Raw genomic sequence first — 19,183 nt, forward strand, 5'->3', positions numbered from 1 at the left:
TTAAGATTTGATTTTTCCATTTCATTAGAAAATTTCTTTCAGTGACATCAATGTGAGGCTAAGTTTCAACAAGTAAAGGTGAATTTGTGGATTTTTGTAGGAGTACTGTGCCACAAGCTGCGAGTCCCTATGAAGTTCAAATTTTCTTATTTTTGTAATTGTACTTAAATAATCCTAAACTAGATCTTTTTTGCTTAACAAAATTATTAACAAATTGTAATTAAATACTTTCTACTGCAAAAACTTACTCTGACACTGAAAGCATAACTTTTAACAAATATACATAAAGTTAAATTTGCTATTATTAAAAATATATTTAAAAAACTGATTTGTTGATTTGATGCAGCTAACTCAGGCTTCTGTGTAAACCAAATAATTTGGCTTCATTTTTGGTGTGAAAAAATTTGTTTTTACACAGCTTTAAGAACAAAATCAAGCGCTTGTCAAATTTCACTTCTGGTTTATTCAAAACATTTAAAACAATGTGATCATGTACAGTATATTCCTCCCCCAAACTCCCACCCCCTCCCTTAAAGCATAGCTGAAGTAAGTTAATTTTAAGACTAAGTATTTGTGATATTTCTGGTTGTTTTATCGTTTCAGCTTTCAAACAGCTTCCTGAAGGCCGGACCGATCTCCTGGATCATGTCTGAGGTGGTGGTGGACCTGCCGTGCCGCTGGAACGCCTGATTGTTGCACTGTCTGGTCAGCGAGCAGGCGCCGAACGCTGCGACCACTGATGGGTTCATACTGAGAGAGAAGAAGAAGAAGCAGAAGGATATGGAGGATCAGCTCAGCATGTTTTGGCACTATCTCTGTGATTCTTTCCAATAAATAACCAGCAGTAATGTAGCTCCTGGCATACAAATATAGCAGATCTTCACCCTCTAATCAGTCCTGCTGTTGAAGCAGCATGAGCCCAGTGTGCCATGACTCCCATCGATCCGGACAGGAGATCTCCTTGTCCTCCACATCTTCTCCCACTGCCCTCAACACTGCATGAGTAGACTAAAAACAGCGACCCATAACAAGAGGTTACAAACTTTCACAATAAAGAAAGGACGAGTCTGGAGTGACGGCGGATGTTTGGATACGAACCTTTACTGCCGTCTGAGATGAGATCCTGCTCCCCCTTTAGCACCAAGGTGAGGTTGCCCATAGCTGCACTGAGCTGCATGACGCTCCGCTGGTGGTCGCTGCTGTTCATGGGCTCATGGTGCTGGAACAGCATGACGGAAACACGGGTGAACTCAACAGGCGAAGAATTCGTGACCATTTTATTCAAACAAAACTCACAAGTGCCTCAAACAGTCTGGTGAACTCCATGAAGTTAGGAGTAAGGATGCCCTTCTGGTAGCCTTGAATGACCGCTGGTTGGTGTGTGACGAGCCACAGTCCGTCCTGTTGGAAAGCAAAGCCTGAATGAGGTTTTAACGTCCAGGACTGCTGGACTTTTGATTTTGATCCAGACTTACTGCATCAATGACTATAGGAATATCCCTGGCTTTAGACCTCTCAATCACTTCCTGAAAGAAAGAACAAGGCACAGCAGGTATTTGTAAAGATTTAATGATTTTACTGTAAGACAGTCTACATTTCGTGCAAGAGAAGCAAACCGTCACTGCAAATTTATTTTGTTTGAAAAGTAAAGAGTGAAAAAAGAAAACACAGCGAAACCAGAGACAAACAGCATTCTGAGGGAAAATTATAGAGAATTTCTTGTTTTTGAGTAGAAGGTTATTGTGAACTTATTGGAACTGTCTTCAGTGGGAAAAAGAAAGACATTCGGACACAACTTAGATTCTATTTACCAGTGGATTATAGGGGGTGGTTTGTGGGCAGTGTTCCTCTGTAGTGTGACGTTTATTCTGATTGTAGCTGTTTTGTTAAATTTCCCATTTTAATCACATATAAAAATGGGAATTCTACAGCAATATGCCGCTTGTTTCCTTAATTATAAAACAATGCAGAACAGCTGATGGGTGAGGTATTTATTGCAGCGGGATTAAAATCTTTAGCATCTGTGTGCTGAGCTGACCTCCATAGTCACATTTTCAGTTCTTTGTTGCTCTGATATTGGCTTTATTAAACAGCATAGTTTAACTTGTCAAGCAGATATCAATCCCTGAAAATGCTAGATGAATAAATTGAATGTATGAATGTTATTTATAGAAAGATCATCTGAGTGTTGTTGGCCCATCGTGTGACATCATGGCCGTGTGTTAATTAGCATGTAAGGCAGTGTTTCGACCACTCAGGGTACATTTCAATGCCGGGGTTGAATGTTTATGTGAGTGAATATTTTCTACATGCCTTGGCTGTTTTCAGTAAGAGGTCTTCCCTGCCCAGACCTGGTCCCACAACAAGGCCATGGAGTCTTGGGAGCCACTTTTCTATTTCCTCCACAGCATTGGGGCTGTCCCTTCATACACACAAAACAGAGAGAAACGTTATTTAACACGGACAAATAGAATCCCAAACACATGCAGGCCAAAGATAAAATGAAGACCATGTGAACATAGCATTCCTTTAAAAAAAAAAAAAACAACTAAATTACAACAATTTTGGTAGATTTTTCCTCATATGTATTTTTTGAACAGCTTTGGATTAATTACTGCTGTGAATACGTTTCTCTTTTTCATAGTTAATTAATCGATTGCTAAATTAGTTGACGATTATTTCAAAAATCCTTTCATCCGGATTAATCCGATTACTTATTTCTGCTCCAATCCTAATATGAGATTCCTGTCACATTATAACAACAAGATTGCTCTGGTAATGCATAGCAGCTTTTATCACATATTATCTGCTCTTTGTGAATGCAGTGCCCAGCTGATGTACTTACAGAACAGGGTGCACTATGAGCTCAGGGCTGTAGGATTTTATCACCGTAGCAGCATCTTTGGTGCAGAATACATGCGACAGGTCACCCCCCTTAAGAAAAACAACAAAAAAACCAAGTAGCTACCTCAAATTTACAATGAATGTGCAACATTAGTTACTAGATTTACAGCTTACCACTTTCAGAGCAGAGATAGCAGCAAAGTATGGAGCTCCAGTATAACTACAGAGTAAAAGATGGGAAGATTTAGGACGGTTTTGTGTAGATTATCATAAAATGTTAACGTGAGGAGTTGGTCTTCAAGTGACGTTACTCTTTGCATCCCCCGATGATCCCAATACGGCCGTCTTGTCCTTTGTGCTTCTTGGAGGTGAGTGGAGGAACTATACTCTTTACTAGCGAGACGATGTCGTCGTCCATGCCTCCGAGTGATGAAGAGCCCAAGCTGTAGTATCGCTCAAACGCTGAGGGGCGAAAAAAAAAAGCCAAGAGATTTTAAGAGTGGATTTATAACAGTTGTACGTGTGATATTTCATTCATCATTTGCATTAAAATTATTTTGTCTTTAATTGGAGCATTTTTACTCTTATTTTTCAATGGTGGACATACGTATGATTGAATTAAAAAAAAAAAGAAATGGGTTCACAAGTTTGGATTTATTTAGGATTTTCTATAATCCACACAGGCTCAAATATAAACCTACAACCCACTCTAACATTTGGCCGAGGCTTTCTTAGGCAGTAGCTGAATCCGGCTGGACAGGGATGAAAACAAAATGATTAGATGTTCGGGAACAACCCAGAAACCACAAAGACTGACATTGCCAGTGGTACTGTTCCATTTGGATAAATGGACTAAGAAGGAGAAGGCCTCCAAATCCACTTCAAATCAACACAAACAGTTGGAATTTGTATGTGTAAATTTGAAAATATATGTGTAATTTACACTAGTGCTGCATGATATAAGGAAAACATGTAATTGCAACAGTATTGCTGAATAATGCAATATTGTTATTCAGGTTTCTGCGATGCAACGCCCCCAAAACTATTTTGTGAGTGCTAGCATCTTGGCAACTAAAAATACACATCCTTTGTGGACATTGGGGGTGAGCATTTATCACATCGTTTCAATTATCATGATACATTTATCATAAGACTTGATTGATAGTTTTTATAACAAATTCCACCCAAAACTCCTCAAATTCCTGAAGTTTACAGGAACAAGTTTACATTTCAAAGGACTTGTAGTCTTTGAAATAATAATAATGTAGAAAATATCACTGCCGGAAAATACCAATGTGACTGTCTTACAGAAAATCCATAATCAATCCAAACTTGGGGTTTAAAAATCGTTAAATTTGTTTCTTGAATTATGAGTCCATCATGAAAAACTCCATTAAAAGCCCCAAATTACTGACATTCATGTCTCTAAAGAGTGAATGAAAACTTCTGACCAGCACTGGGGTTTAGTGAATAACCAGGAAACACACTGAGAAAATTTATTATAAAATGGATAACAAGGGCGATCACTGCCGAGTGTTTACATCACACCTGCGCCGCCTTTTAGTTTCTCTTCACACACGCCGCCACACCTGACACCTAACGCCTGAGGATCTGTGCTCGGAGGCTGGCTGAAAGAGTCCGTCTGGGACGCAGGGCGCTTGAGGTGCCCCGGCGGGCCACGGGTGTGCTGCGACACGGGAGTGCTGGAGATGACCGGAGGTCGGGCTGGAGGGGACGGCTTGGAGGGAGCGGACGAGGACGATGCGGGTCTGCCTGAGGAGAACACCTGCGCCAGCATCTGGAGCATGTGCAGCTCTCTGGCGTGCTCCGCTTCTCGACGCCGGTCCTCCGCCTGCAGGCGCTGCTCTTCCACGCGGTAGAAGTTCTCCTCGGCCTGAGCGCTCTGCTCCAGGAACTGCTCCATTAGCTTCTCCATGGGGAAGTTGGAACGCCGCTTTCTGGGCCGCTTTGGAGGTCTGGCCGGCAAATTGCCAGCTACTTTGCAACTGTTCGGCGGATTTGCAGAGGTGCCTAGAAAGAGAAATTCAAAACCTTAAGTGAGCAAGCATAAATATATCTTAAGACTGTAACAATTTTTTTAAACAGACACATCAACCAGTCTACCAGGACTCAGAATTGGCTAATTGTCCCTTGATTAGCAAATACTGACAAAACTGTTTTCTCCCTTGTTATTTATTACATGCAACAAAATTTTGCACTCCCATTGTATCAATCAACAGCTCGTTCTTCATTTTTGACTTTAAAGGAGAACGTAGCGGTTATTGAGATGATTATCCCTGTTTTGATGCATAAACAGGAATAATCTTGCAATTCCTATCTGATTGATTCAAAGCTACTACTTTCATCTCATTAGCTTGATCAAAGAAGCTGCAGCATATTTGATCCCCTTTTATTTGTTGCACCAGGTGAATTTCAATAAATGTATATAGCATCAGAAACTCATTGTAGGACAATTGTAGCATTGTCCTACAGTAAACAGCGGGACAATGCTAGTATTTTTTGCATCATATCCACTGCAAAAACAAAATCTTACAAAAGTATTACTGGCCTACTTTCTACTACACTTAGTGCACTTGAAGTAAGACACAACTAACTTACAAGTAACTTTTCAGCATGATATAAGAGCTTGTTTTAAGTCTTGATATTGATGATAAAGTACTAATTATGAGTGAAATAATCTGTCAGTGGAACAACCTTGTTTTCCCATATTATAAGTTATAACTGTCTTGTTCCACTATTTCATTTGTAGTTAGTACTTTTTCATCATTAAGAAATTATTGACTTAAAACAAGCTGCTGTATCATGCTGAGAAGTTACTTGTAAGTAAGCTTAGTTTTTATTTAATTTCCCTTTGGGGTCAATAAAGTACTTTTGAATTCCAGCTCATTTCAAGAGTGCTAAATATATTTGTGCTTGAAACTAGACCAAAATGACTCAATGTTTTGTGTTTTTGCAGTGAGCGTTACAGTTTTTGATTTGAGATGGGGGGGGGGGGGGGGGGGGGGGGGGGGGGGGGGAATTGAGATGCAAACTGTATGCATTAGTACAATAAAACTAAATGTATGGGTTCATCAGAGTGGTACAGGCCAGATAAAGGCTGATGGGTGCAGAAAACGTGACCCAGAGGGGTAGAGGAAGAGATTTACTTACTGTTATTGCCAACTGTGACTTTGACTGGGATGGGGATGGGGACAGCAGGGTATTCCAGCTTGACTTCAGTCTCAGCAGGATAGGGACACTCTCCTGTGCTCTCAGAGTATCTATCCTGAGCATCCTCTCCGTCCTCCTCCAGCCCATCTCCGGCCTCCTCCCCTCCGACCCCGCTGTCCATCAGCTCCTGCGGGTCCAGAACCGTCCGGTTGCTCAAAATACTCTCCATGATGTCATAAAACTTGCAGATCTTGTGGTACTGCCCGTTGTTTCGCAGGTTGCCCTCCTTTGCCAGCAGGTACTGCCTCTTGAGGCTCTTGATGCGGACCCTGCATTGCTCCGGGGTCCGCTCGAAGCCCATGGCCCCCAGCCTGCGGGAAACGTCTCGGTAGACGAAGCTGTTTCGGAAGTTTCCATCCAGCGCCGTCTGGATGTCCTGCTCCCCCCAGATGTTCAGCAGGGTCCTGGTCTCTATGTCCGACCACAAGAAGCCCCGCGTCGTGTTGGACTGCATAGCTGGTCCGGTTTACAGCGTGACCCCTACCAATCGGAGTTGAATGGAGACGTTTACACCGCAGACTGCGAGGATTGTCGGGTCTGGCCGCATCGAAGCGGCGCGGCGCAGCTAGCCCAGACACCGTTCAGTGGCCATTTTGATAGCTCGGAAGGGCTTAAGAATGTAGTCCAAAACTTTAGCTTCATAACAAAACGACGTATAGGGTCAACTAGTTGTTTGCTAGCCGCCTCTGTTTATCCGCTCTCGTCGCTGTAAAAGTGCGTAGCGAATTATTTTTGGGCCAACTGAATACGGGTCAGCTTCCGCAGGACTTTGCGGAACCATTAGCTTTAGCGGGCAGTTTTCCAAACCGACCTCTGATCAGTCCGCTGAGGTTAATGTTACCTATGTGCGCTTGGGTCCTCCGCCCTGGTAGGTGTCCGCGGGGTCCTAAACACCGCGCTTACAAAGGCTGCAGTCAAATGCAGCTTACAGACATGCTACAGTCATGGTTGTGTTAAAAATACAATAGCACCTCGGAAGAAAATCCCCTTCACGTTACCTTTTTGGTTAAAACAGACGAACGTGGCGACAACCGATAGAGCAACTGTGACCAACCACAAGCAGAGCTGTGTCTGCGTCTGTTGAGGAACCATTGTTTTGCAAAATGTCAGCCATTGAACCACGGAGCTTCCCCACGCGTGGAAGACCCCTCGGGTTGTTCGCAGTCCTTCTTACCTAAACGGAAAACGCGCTTGAACGCTGGGAAGTGCGCACAAGACCTCCGGATCATGAGGCGGTCTGACCCAGGATAGCAGCACAGGAAAGAAATGGCAGTGATGCTTTTAAAGACTGCTCGGACACTCCAGTGTCAAAGCGCCACACGTATATGGAGTACACTAGTGACGTTACACCGCTGTCACTGGGGGTCATGGGGTAATGTGGGGTAGTAAGCAGGTAGCAGTTCACAAAAATGTAATCAGAAATTTAAGCTAGTACAAATTTCAGAAAGCTTTCCCTTTGTCTTTTGGCAAATAAACATATTTATTAGTGGTGTGCCTGTTAATGATTTCTGTTGATAGATAAGGCTGTGATGCATCATCAGGGAGCTACCAAACACAAAACATTTTTTTTCTGATTTTTTATCATTAAAATGACAAACAAGCCATTTTTAGAAATGTGTTTGAGGAGGCTGACAATGGGTCTTTTTCATCTTTGTGGAGAAAATTTGGCCCATTTGAGAATTGTTTAGAGATGTTTCACACAGGAGCAGCCTGTAAAACATCAAAACTTTGACTAGAACGCACACAAATCTTTAGTTTTTCCTCTAAGCAACTTAAATATGTTTGTGTTTACATGCTTCTAATAATGTTGGTCCTGAAGAACTTTAAAGTATGCTTACACAGAGTTCTGAAACAGAATATTCTCCTTCAGAATGCAGAATTTATGGTTCCAAAAATTGTTAAAAGTCACAGACACTGTCTTTCATGTGTAAACGTTTGGGCAAAAATACATTTTAGTAACAAAATATTCTCTGAATTCACAAAATCGTATTGTTTTAAGACTAGGGTGAGGGAGAATAGATTAGCATGATTCTCTGCATTTTTTTCTGTGTTACGTCCAAAGTATAGATTTTTGTAGATATGTGACTTATGAAATAAATATGGAAGACAATTATGACTGGAGTTACACGGTAGGCTAAATACAGAATTAATTTATCTTTTAACTTACTACTATTATTTTTATTATTTACATATAAATATGTATTCATAAATCTTGGTAAGAAGTTATTTTTAACGTTTATTTATTATGCAAATACAAAGTGCGAGCATCACGACATACTTTTAATTTCATATTTGTAATACTACTTCTTCATTGTGGAAATTTTGGTGAGTCAGATAAGTTTAGATTAAAAAGTGCAACTGCCTGTCAGGAGGACCTGATGTGTTAATGGCCGGGTGAGGTGTCATTTCTGCCCCGAGTTTTGTCTTGTGGGTAAAAATACATCACACTCAGAAGAACTAGAGCAAAGGCTAGTACAATCAGAATGATCGTTGTAGCGTTTAATTTTTTTTTTAAATATTATTGCAGTTATTGTTATTATTATTGTCAAAAATATCCACATATTGATCTCTGGTATTGATAAAAACATTTTAATCAAAAGTTATTATATTGAGAAAATAATATTTAGTATCTTTAAAGGAAGATTTTTAGTTGCTTCTTAGTTGCTTTTTTTAGTTGGGGGAGGAGAGGAAGAAAAAAAATAAACAAACATGACTTAGAACATGTAGTCATAGGCAGAAGAAGTGTTAAGCCAACCTTATATAATAGCTTATTATTATTATTATTATTATGAATAATGTTTCTGGTACTTCACCCACTCCCAAAGTGCCTGCTAAGGTACTTTAGGAGTCGGTGACTCTGATGAAGTCCTAAACAACTAAAAGTTGTTTCCTAAAACTTCACATGTTCCTGAAATATTCAATAATCGCTCGACTGTCATATTGGTCGTATATAAGATCTGATGAGTGATTTTCCACTTTTGTGACGTCGTCACCCCAAATACACAAAGCAGTTGAACTTGTCGCCTTCTGTGCGATTTAAAACATATTGTATTCCTATAACGTCCTGCAGTTGAAATAAATACTTTATTACTTGACTGCAGTCACTTTATTAGCGTACAAGATATTTAAAAAAAAAAAAAAAAAGAAAATCACCACTGGATGGTACCTTTAAAAGACGCCGTTAAGATTCCGTTAATTGAGCCTGTAAGACAGTACCGTGGGAGAAAAAACTCCTCCTCGCGCTTTGGTTTCCCACCTCCTTCCTGTTTCACCTCAGTTACTTTTTTGAAGTTCAGACTCACTCAGCAAGAGTGTGCTGAAGGGTCACTGTCACACAGTGAAGAAGAAATATCGTATTTTAGTTCATAAAATGCTTTTCGCTGCAGAAAGTCGGTACCTTCGTGAGGTTATTTTCCTGAGTTAGACCGCGTCTCCTCGTCGGGGTTTGAGCGTAAATAGATAACACTTGTAGACTGAAGAACCATCACCATGCCCGACCTGTCGAGGATGAAGAAGCCCGACGTGAAGCTTGTTTTCCTGGGCGACATGAACGTGGGGAAGACGTCGCTGCTCCACAGATACATGGAGAGGAAGTTCAAAGACACCATTAGCACCGTCGGAGGGGCTTTTTTCCTCAAACAGTGGGGACCGTACAACATATCAATCTGGGACACAGCTGGTAATACATCCGCTTGTTTTCTGACGTGGCTAGTTTGTGTGTGCTTCATTGTCAAAGTTTACCTGAGGAGACATGCTGTCCGCCACCCGAGGCAATCAGCAGCATGTGACCGCTCAGTGGTCACAGCCAGGCGGCCTTCTTCATGGGAACCGTGGCCTGGAAGCTTTCCCCCCCCTGCCTGTTGGGAACAACCAGAGCTGCTCATGTAAAGCCTGGCACAATCCAATCTTTTCAGGTCAGACAGGAGGAAAACAATCCGATAATCCAACACAATGAGGTCCAGCCAGTCAGATACCAGCTTTCTCTCACAAACAAGAATAAAGATTAGGCTTTATTGCATGTTTGAGTGGGTAGATAAACATTTTTATCCATCAAAGTTGCACCGTGATAGATTCTCAAGCTTTAACTTTGAGTAAAGGAAATATAATGTTAAACCATCACTGTGTTTACTTTTAACACTTCCTTTTTTTTTTTTAAACATCCCCAACTGTTTGTATCCCAAACAGCACTGCCATATAAAGAGTTTTATTAGTTTCCACAACATTTCTGTCCACGTTTTTCAACTGAAAATCTTTCCAAATAGCCACATTTTACAGGGAAAGTGTAATATTTGTATTTTAACCATATGACAGGTATCGCGCACAACAGGTGGGGGAAAGGGTGGTGCTGTTACTTCTTAGTCCAAGGAACCAAAGAAACTTTGGATCATTTATGCACTTTCTCTGGTAAAGATGTTAAAACATAGATGTGGTGTGACAAAACGTTTTATCGGTTCTGAGAGTTTGATGTGCCGGTAAGTGAACTAACTCAGTTTGAGTTTGTAGTAAAGGTGTTTTCCAGAGCATCACTTAACAAAAAAATGCAAGTTTAGTTGTCTGTTGCATTAAAAAAAAAAGAGTTTACAGTCATTCATACTCCCTCAAATGCTGATATAGTTTCGTTTTGTCATTAATCAAGACTTTTTTTAGTTTCTGCTTTGTCACAACTTCGTCTTTTGGTATGATACTTGGAGTCAAAGGTTACTGATAAATGTTTTACTTTGGTGAACTCTTTACATCCTGTTGACATATTTATAAAAGCCAAATATGTTATCATGATGTAACACTATTGTCTCTCTCTTATTTTTGCTTTTTTTTTGGTCAGAATGCTAATCAGTCATACTACTTGTGAAGTAATTTCAGTCGTTCCTGCTTGGTGTGTCATAGAATCACTGTTTTGCCCGTCATGTGCTGTGTTGCTCAATGTTGTAGTAATGTGATCCAATCAAAGCATTTCCCATCACTGTGTGGGTTCGCATCTGTTCACATACTCTCCCATCTGCTTTTAATTCAACAATTGTTGGTGCCGTTTGAAGGAGAGCCTTCAGAAATTGATTAACTCTATCTGCTTTTAAAAGTCTGGGCACTTTTAAGTTGGTCTAAGATGTTTTATCAGTTTAGGTATTGTCAAAGCAAAAGTTGATTACATCAGTGGTTTGATTGAAAACCAAACCAGTCTGTCAGTCTGCTTCCAGACTGATGGATATCATTGAAATCTGTGTATGATGTGTTGTGTTTTGACTCTACAGGTCTGGAGGTAGAGTGCAACCATATGTGGTCTCTGATAGTTGGTTTATTTTAAGTTAACATTTTGTGGAAAGTCAGACAAAACCATTCAGAAATACAGAGTTCACATTGTTGGCAAAGGATCGCTGATCTTACGTTTGCTGTTTCACCGTCACAGTCAGCTGAGCATCATATCTTGGCAGACATTGAAGGAAAGTAGGGGTGCACCAATAAATCAGCCTTGATTTCCTTAATTTTTTTTGTGATAGTAGATCGGCTGATACTTGCATATGAAATTGTTTTTATCCATCATCGCAAAGGTGTGAAAATCAACTAAGCTGCTATTAAACACCTGCATGACTTTCCCTTACAGTAAGAAAGTGTGAGGGTTGATGAAGACTATGACCAGGTCTGCAACTACTGTAGATCTTTAACTAGGACCTAAAACACTTGTGATTTATAAAGAGACCATGCCGGCTTCTTCTTTCTTTTTTTTAAGGTTTTAATGGCTTTTATTCACCTTATCCTCTTGCCTTGACCTGGATATTGCTACTTCGTGATAATCTCAGAATAGCATTCCAGTATTGTGTAAATATGATTAATAGGAAACCATTTTAATCAAACACAATCCAAGATTCAGTTGAGGTAGTGAGCCACAGAGATGAGGGAAAAACTGGCCTTGTCACCAGTGAGCCATTTTCTGCCTGTGACCCTTCTGTCCGTGACCTCTGTGGTCCCATGTTGCATCTGTTGATGCAACATGGCCTCAAAATACCAGATCAGCGCTATTGAGTCACCGTTTAGTAAAGCTATGGTTGCATATCTATCAGCACTGACCACAGAGCTGTGGAAGCAGCAGCAGTCGGAGGGGTCATTGTAGTTTTTGGACGGCCATCAGTCACGTTGCACCCGGCGAAATCTACCCCATTTTTAATATATTTTTTCAGTTCAAGTGTGATGTTCAGGCCTGGCTTTTAAACAGAAACTCGACCCAGTTCCTCTTCAGTCACATGATGAGTCGCGGCTCTCCCTGCTTCATCCTGTCTTTTCCAAAGTTTCACACACAGCAGTATTTCCACAAATACAACACACTTCTCTTGGTCATAAAACTGACAGTTTAAAAAAAACCCCAAATGTGTTATGTTGAATTTGTAGGTAGAAAATTGGTTACATTTCAGATTTGAGTGAAAGCAGTGTCACTGGCACAACTTCACCTATGTCCAGATGAAATATTGGCTAACCAAGGCCACTGACATTTACCATCATAGACTTTCTATGATGCCAGAGCGACTTGAAGTGACCGGAGTTTTCTCAGGCTGTAGAGGAGCATAGAGTAATGCAGGGTGAATTGTTTTTTGACTGTTCCATTCCAGTAGAAATGACATGCTTGTTTTTATTTTCTTCCTTGTTTTTTGGGGGGTCAAGTATGATGCATAGTTTCTAACTTTTTTTTTTTTATTTGCTTGGATTTCAGTTCAAGTGAAGCCAAACTAAGAAATTATCTGTGTTTATTCAACTGCAGTGGATACACGTCTATTTGGAGTTCAGCATTCGTACATTCTTTGGTGAAACAGAACTCCAAATTGCTCCTGGAAACTCCCTCCTATTTAGATTTTTTTGTAAGGCATATCTATGATACTGGAAAGGAAATCCTGCTTGGCAAGCTGAAATACCTAGATGCTGCACTTCTTGCCACACTGTTGGCTGGTCTTTATAAACCAGCCATCAGCACCATTTATTTTCTTTACTGCTGATTGGCTGTAACGCCAAGAGCGAAAATAAGAAAAACTGCAGCTATTAGCTTCTGCTACTGTGCTAAGACTGTTTCCACTGTGTGCATTGATTCATAATAAGGTATATTTGGTGTTTGAACTTTTAAAATTGGCAGTTATAAGGATATCTGAAGTATTTGCTGATTTTAGCTATTCACTGAGGTCTCTAACTCCTGCAAATACCAGGGGTTCACTGTACAGGGTTATTTTTGTCCAAAAATATGTGATTGATCACTAATCATTTGTTGTAGCTGGGCGTATTGAATTACTAAACAACTAAATGCAACGTCCCCAGTGGAATGTATTTCTACACACAATGTTCCCCTTCATATCCCGACAACAAAGCTTTTTTTTGTTTTTAAGCTGCTGACTGTCTTGCATAAAACACTCTGGTTTATCTTTCTACTACACTGCTTGTAAAAAAAAAATGGTTGTAAAGACTCCTTACTTGACTCAAATTTTCTGGCTTTATCGCTTTCTTTACTGTTACACGTTTGAGGGTTTAACATTGAAAGAAAACTAGATTTCTACTGAAGCACTTCAAGCCTCTTCTGTTTGAAAGGCCTTTGGTCAATTCCTTTTTCTTCTCTTGCTAAGATTCTTCAGTTTCCCTCAGGAAAGAGACAAATTGCCAGGTCTGTGTGGCCTGACAAAGACTTCAGAGCTTTTTCTTCAAATAAAGTGTTGCAGATGGTTTTTCCCGGACTGTTTACACCAAACAAATTGATCCGCAATGAGTAACAAGGACTCGATTGTCTAGCAAAATACGCTACATATAGTGAAACCTGTTTGCAGTCTTGTATCCAAACTAATTCAACAGTTGTTCAAAATGTCTTCATTTTCTTGGATATATAAATTTTGACTGCTAGAGAAGGTCTATAATTCACACATTAGAGATGAACACTTTGTAGTAGGATTGGTTTTCAGTGCCAGTTGGGGTGATGAATGGAGCTAAATACAGGGCAATACTAGAAGAAAACCAGATAGAGACCTAAAATGACTAACTACAATTGAATGGGATGTTTTCTATCACAGGATATTCATATTAAAATGGTCCAGCCAAAGTCCAAACCTAAATCTGATTGAGAATCGGTAACTGGATTTCCTATTCTCTGTTCAGATGCTCTTGATGCAGTCAGACTGAGGTAACATTCATAAAGCAGTAACTTTTCCCGTCTTTCCAGGTCGGGAGCAGTTCCACGGTCTAGGTTCCATGTACTGCCGAGGAGCAGCCGCCGTCATCCTGACCTACGACGTCACTAACTGGCAGAGCCTCGCTGAACTGGAGGAGCGCTTCCTGTCACTCACCGATACCGCCAACCATGACTGCATCTACGCCTTAGTGGGAAACAAGGCCGACCTGACTGACTCCAAAGCCCACCATTGCCAGGACTCGGACGGACTCCCCGAGGACCGAGCCGAGTGCGAGGAGGAGAGGACAGAACCGCACGTGTTGTCCACCTGTCCCACTCCTCCTGGGACAGGTGGAGTGGGACAGCAACCCGCATCCCTCTCCGGTTTGCTGCTTCACAAGCAGGTGGCGCGGGAGGACGCGGTGGCCCTTTACGGGAGAATACTGCGATACAAAGGCCTGGACGAGAAGAGCAGCCTCCCGGCAGACAAGATGTGCTTCGAGACGAGCGCCAAGACCGGGTACAATGTGGACGTCCTTTTTGAGACGCTGTTCGATATGGTGGTGCCCGCCATCCTGAGTAAGAGACATGAGAACCAGGCGTCTCCTACCGTAGATCTGGAGGACTGGAGGAAGGTCAGTGGGAAGCGGGGCAAATCCAGCTGCTGTTAAAGATCTGAAGCATCACCGAGGCTCCCAGCTGCAGACTCGTTTTTATCAGTCGGTGTGTTTGACTGAGCATTAAATCCACACTGTGACGGTACTGTTTTGTGTTTGCCTTGACTGTGACTCGATAACAAACACATTTCCCATTGATGTGAAGATTTGTATGAGTGCAGATCCAGGTAGAGACATTTTAATAGGAAGGGAAATATCACTTTATGCAATAGACCTCCTACTTTAATAACTCAAACTGCGCTTAAATATTCCAAAGATTTGCCTGTGGCCCAAAAGAACACATTAAGAAAAGAAAAGTAAATTACTGCTGTAAATGTTTTACTATGTACTGCCACTAAATGAACTGCACTAATCATTCATTTCACTGTTTATTGTACAATCTTGATCACATTTCACTTTAATCAAACCATTCTTTTTTCTTTTTTACAAATATTGATGTTTGTCTTTATATTTTATTAAAATTAAGTGAATGATGAAAATATCAGTGTTTAATTTTTTTAAATATAATTTTATAAAATATAATAAAGAAATTTATTTTCAGGTTTGTCTGCATTCTTGGATATGTTACTTCATCAGAAGAATGAAAATATTGAATCAAATGTCATATTCATGTGAATTTTACCATCCATCCATCCATCCATCCATCCATCCATCTTCTTCCGCTTATCCGAGGTCGGGTCGCGGGGGTAGCAGCTTCAGAAGGGAGGCCCAGACTTCCCTCTCCCCAGCCACTTCTTCTAGCTCCTCCGGGGGAATCCCGAGGCGTTCCCAGGCCAGCCGAGAGACATAGTCCCTCCAGCGTGTCCTGGGTCTTCCCCGGGGCCTCCTCCCGGTGGGACGTGCCCGGAACACCTCACCAGGGAGGCGTCCAGGAGGCATCCTGACCAGATGCCCGAGCCACCTCAACTGGCTCCTCTCGATGTGAAGGAGCAGCGGCTCTACTCTGAGTCCCTCCCGGATGACTGAGCTTCTCACCCTATCTCTAAGGGAGAGCCCAGCCACCCTACGGAGAAAACCCATTTCGGCCGCTTGTATCCGCGATCTCGTTCTTTCGGTCATGACCCAAAGCTCATGACCATAGATGAGGGTGGGAACGTAGATCGACCGGTAAATCGAGAGCTTCGCTTTTTGGCTCAGCTCTCTCTTCACCACGACGGACCGGTACAGCGCCCGCTTGACAGCAGACGCTGCGCCAATCCGCCTGTCGATCTCCCGCTCCCTTCTTCCCCCATTCGTGAACAAGATCCCGAGATACTTAAACTCCTCCACTTGGGGCAGGACACCCCCCCTGACCCGGAGAAGGCACTCTACCCTTTTCCGGCTCAAGACCATGGCCTCGGATTTGGAGGCACTGATCCCCATCCCGGCCGCTTCACACTCGGCTGCGAACCGCTCCAGCGAGAGCTGCAGATCACGATCTGATGAAGCCAAAAGGACCACATCGTCTGCGAAAAGCAGAGATGAGATCCTAAGGCCACCAAATCGGATCCCCTCAACACCTTGGCTGCGCCTAGAAATTCTGTCCATGAAAGTGATGAACAGAATCGGTGACAAAGGGCAGCCCTGGCGGAGTCCAACTCTCACTGGAAACGAGCCCGACTTACTGCCGGCAATGCGGACCAGACTCTGACACCGGTCATACAGGGACCTGACAGCCCGTATCAAAGGGCCCGGTACCCCATACTCCCGGAGAACCCCCCACAGGGCTCCCCGAGGGACACGGTCGAACGCCTTCTCCAAGTCCACAAAACACATGTAGACTGGTTGGGCGAACTCCCATGCACCCTCCAGGACCCTGCCGAGGGTGTAGAGCTGGTCCAGCGTTCCACGACCAGGACGAAAACCACACTGCTCTTCCTGAATCCGAGGTTCGACTATCCGACGGACCCTCCTCTCCAGGACCCCTGAATAGACCTTGCCAGGGAGGCTTAAGAGTGTGACCCCTCTATAATTGGAGCACACCCTCCGGTCCCCCTTTTTGAACAGGGGGACCACCACCCCAGTCTGCCAATCCAGGGGAACTGCCCCCGATGTCCATGCGACATTGCAGAGTCGCGTCAACCAACACAACCCTACAACATCCAGAGCCTTAAGGAACTCCGGGCGGATCTCATCCACCCCCGGGGCCCTGCCACCGAGGAGCTTTTTAACCACCTCGGCGACCTCGCCCCCAGAGATTGGAGAGCCCAACCCAGAGTCCCCAGGCTCCGCTTCCTCAGTGGAAGGCATGTTGGTGGGATTGAGGAGGTCTTCGAAGTACTCTGCCCACCGGCCCACAACGTCCCGAGTAGAGGTCAGCAGCACACCATCCCCACTATAAACAGTGTTGGTGCTGCACCGCTTCCCCCCCCTGAGACGCCGGATGGCGGACCAGAATCGCCTCGAAGCCGTACGGAAGTCTTTCTCCATGGCCTCTCCAAACTCCTCCCACGCCCGAGTTTTTGCCTCAGCAACCGCCCGAGCCGCATGCCGCTTCGCCCGCCGGTACCCATCAGCTGCTTCCGGAGTCCCACAGGCCAAAAAGGCCCGATAGGACTCCTTCTTCAGCCTGACGGCATCCCTCACCGAAGGTGTCCACCAGCGGGTTCGAGGGTTGCCGCCGCGACAGGCACCGACAACCTTGCGGCCACAGCTCTGATCGGCTGCCTCGACAATGGAGGCACGGAACACGGTCCACTCAGACTCCATGTCCCCCACCTCTCCGGGACGTGTTCGAAGTTTTGCCGGAGATGGGAGTTAAAGCTCCGTCTCACAGGGGATTCCGCCAGACGTTCCCAGCAGACCCTCACAACACGTTTGGGCCTGCCAGGTCTGACCGGCTTTCGCCCCCACCACCGGAGCCAACTCACCACCAGGTAGTGGTCAGTGGACAGCTCCGCACCTCTCTTCACCCGAGTGTCCAAGACATACGGCCGCAGATCCGATGAAACGATGACAAAGTCGATCATCGAACTGCGGCCTAGGGTGTCCTGGTGCCAAGTGCACATATGGACACCCTTATGCTTGAACATGGTGTTCGTTATGGACAATCCATGGCGAGCACAGAAGTCCAGCAACAGAACACCGCTCGAGTTCAGGTCGGGCGGGCCGTTCCTCTCAACCACGCCCCTCCAGGTCTCACTGTCATTGCCCACGTGAGCGTTGAAGTCCCCCAGCAGAACAAGGGAGTCCCCAGGAGGAGCACTCTCCAGTACCCCCTCTAAGGACTCCAAAAAGGGTGGGTAATCTGAACTGTCGTTCGGCCCGTAAGCACAAACGACAGTCAGAACCCGTCCCCCCACCCGTAGGCGGAGGGATGCTACCCTCTCGTTCACCGGGGTAAACCCCAACGTACAGGCGCCGAGATGGGGAGCAACAAGTATGCCCACTCCTGCCCGACGCCTCTCACCTTGGGCAACTCCAGAGTGGAAGTATGTCCAGCCCCTCTCAAGGAGACTGGTTCCAGAACCAGAGCCGTGCGTCGAGGTGAGACCGACTATTTCTAGCCGGAACCTCTCGACCTCACGCACTAGCTCCGGCTCCTTCCCCACCAGAGAGGTGACATTCCACGTCCCAAGAGCCAGTTTCTGCAACCGAGGATCGGACCGCCAGGGTCCCCTCCCTCTGCTGCCACCCATCCCACACTGCACCCGACCCCTTTGGCCCCTCCCACGGGTGGTGGGCCCATGGGAGGGGGGGCCCATGTTTCCTCTTCGGGCTGAGCCCGGCCGGGCTCCATGGGTAAAAGCCCGGCCACCAGACGCTCGCCATCGTGCCCCCCCTCCAGGCCTGGCTCCAGAGTGGGGCCCCGGTGACCCGCGTCCGGGCGAGGGAACACCAAGTCCAAAGTTTTCCTTCATCATTGGGGTCTTCGGGCTGCTCTTTGTCTGGTCCCTCACCTAGGACCTGTCTGCCTTGGGTGACCCTACCAGGGGCATGAAGCCCCAGACAGCATAGCTACTAGGATCATTGGGACACTCAAACCCCTCCACCACGATAAGGTGGCAGCCCATGGAGGTGAATTTTACCTTTTTATTTAATAAAAAATTAAATTGAATGGAATAAAATGTTCTTAAATAATATGAATTGCATTAATTGAGAGTTGAGCACTTAGCAAATCCATAAGAAAATACAATGCTGTGAAGAAGTATTTGTTTTGGGAGAGGTATCTACCCCCAAACATGGTATTGGCAGTGTGGTTATCTGGAGCTGCCTTAGGACCTGGATGAATTAGAAAGACTGATGGAACCATAAATCCTACTTTCTGTCAGACAATCTGGAAGTATAATGTCCAGCTGTCAATTCATAACCTTAGATTTAGCAC

At 44.1% G+C, this 19,183-nt stretch overlaps 2 protein-coding genes across 5 annotated transcripts; one reads left to right on the plus strand and one right to left on the minus strand.

Moving 5' to 3' along the window:
- Nucleotides 1-443: 443 nt before the first annotated feature.
- Nucleotides 444-7,396, minus strand: naxd (NAD(P)HX dehydratase). 4 transcript variants are annotated; one of them, XM_032567128.1, is made up of 12 exons: nt 7,250-7,346; nt 6,016-7,152; nt 4,393-4,875; nt 3,156-3,306; nt 3,019-3,064; nt 2,846-2,934; nt 2,314-2,422; nt 1,476-1,526; nt 1,297-1,401; nt 1,099-1,219; nt 885-1,008; nt 444-750 (listed from the first exon to the last, which is right to left on the minus strand). In XM_032567128.1, the coding sequence occupies exons 2-12, from the start codon at nt 6,527-6,529 to the stop codon at nt 600-602; spliced, it is 1,944 nt and encodes a 647-aa protein (XP_032423019.1). In that variant the 5' UTR covers nt 6,530-7,152; nt 7,250-7,346; the 3' UTR covers nt 444-599. The 4 variants fall into 4 exon arrangements, with proteins under 4 accessions (XP_032423019.1, XP_032423023.1, XP_032423021.1 ...); XM_032567132.1 differs by lacking the exon at nt 4,393-4,875 and having other exon boundaries at nt 7,074-7,152; nt 7,250-7,338; XM_032567130.1 differs by lacking the exons at nt 4,393-4,875; nt 6,016-7,152 and having other exon boundaries at nt 7,250-7,396.
- A 1,912-nt stretch (nt 7,397-9,308) lies between these two features.
- rab20 (RAB20, member RAS oncogene family) lies at nt 9,309-18,912 on the plus strand. Its single transcript, XM_032568327.1, has 3 exons — nt 9,309-9,754; nt 14,255-15,491; nt 18,877-18,912. The coding sequence occupies exons 1-2, from the start codon at nt 9,565-9,567 to the stop codon at nt 14,872-14,874; spliced, it is 810 nt and encodes a 269-aa protein (XP_032424218.1). The 5' UTR covers nt 9,309-9,564; the 3' UTR covers nt 14,875-15,491; nt 18,877-18,912.
- Nucleotides 18,913-19,183: the final 271 nt, after the last annotated feature.

This window comes from Xiphophorus hellerii, chromosome 7 (genome assembly GCF_003331165.1).
Source record: "Xiphophorus hellerii strain 12219 chromosome 7, Xiphophorus_hellerii-4.1, whole genome shotgun sequence".
Taxonomy (NCBI): Eukaryota; Metazoa; Chordata; class Actinopteri; order Cyprinodontiformes; family Poeciliidae; genus Xiphophorus; species Xiphophorus hellerii.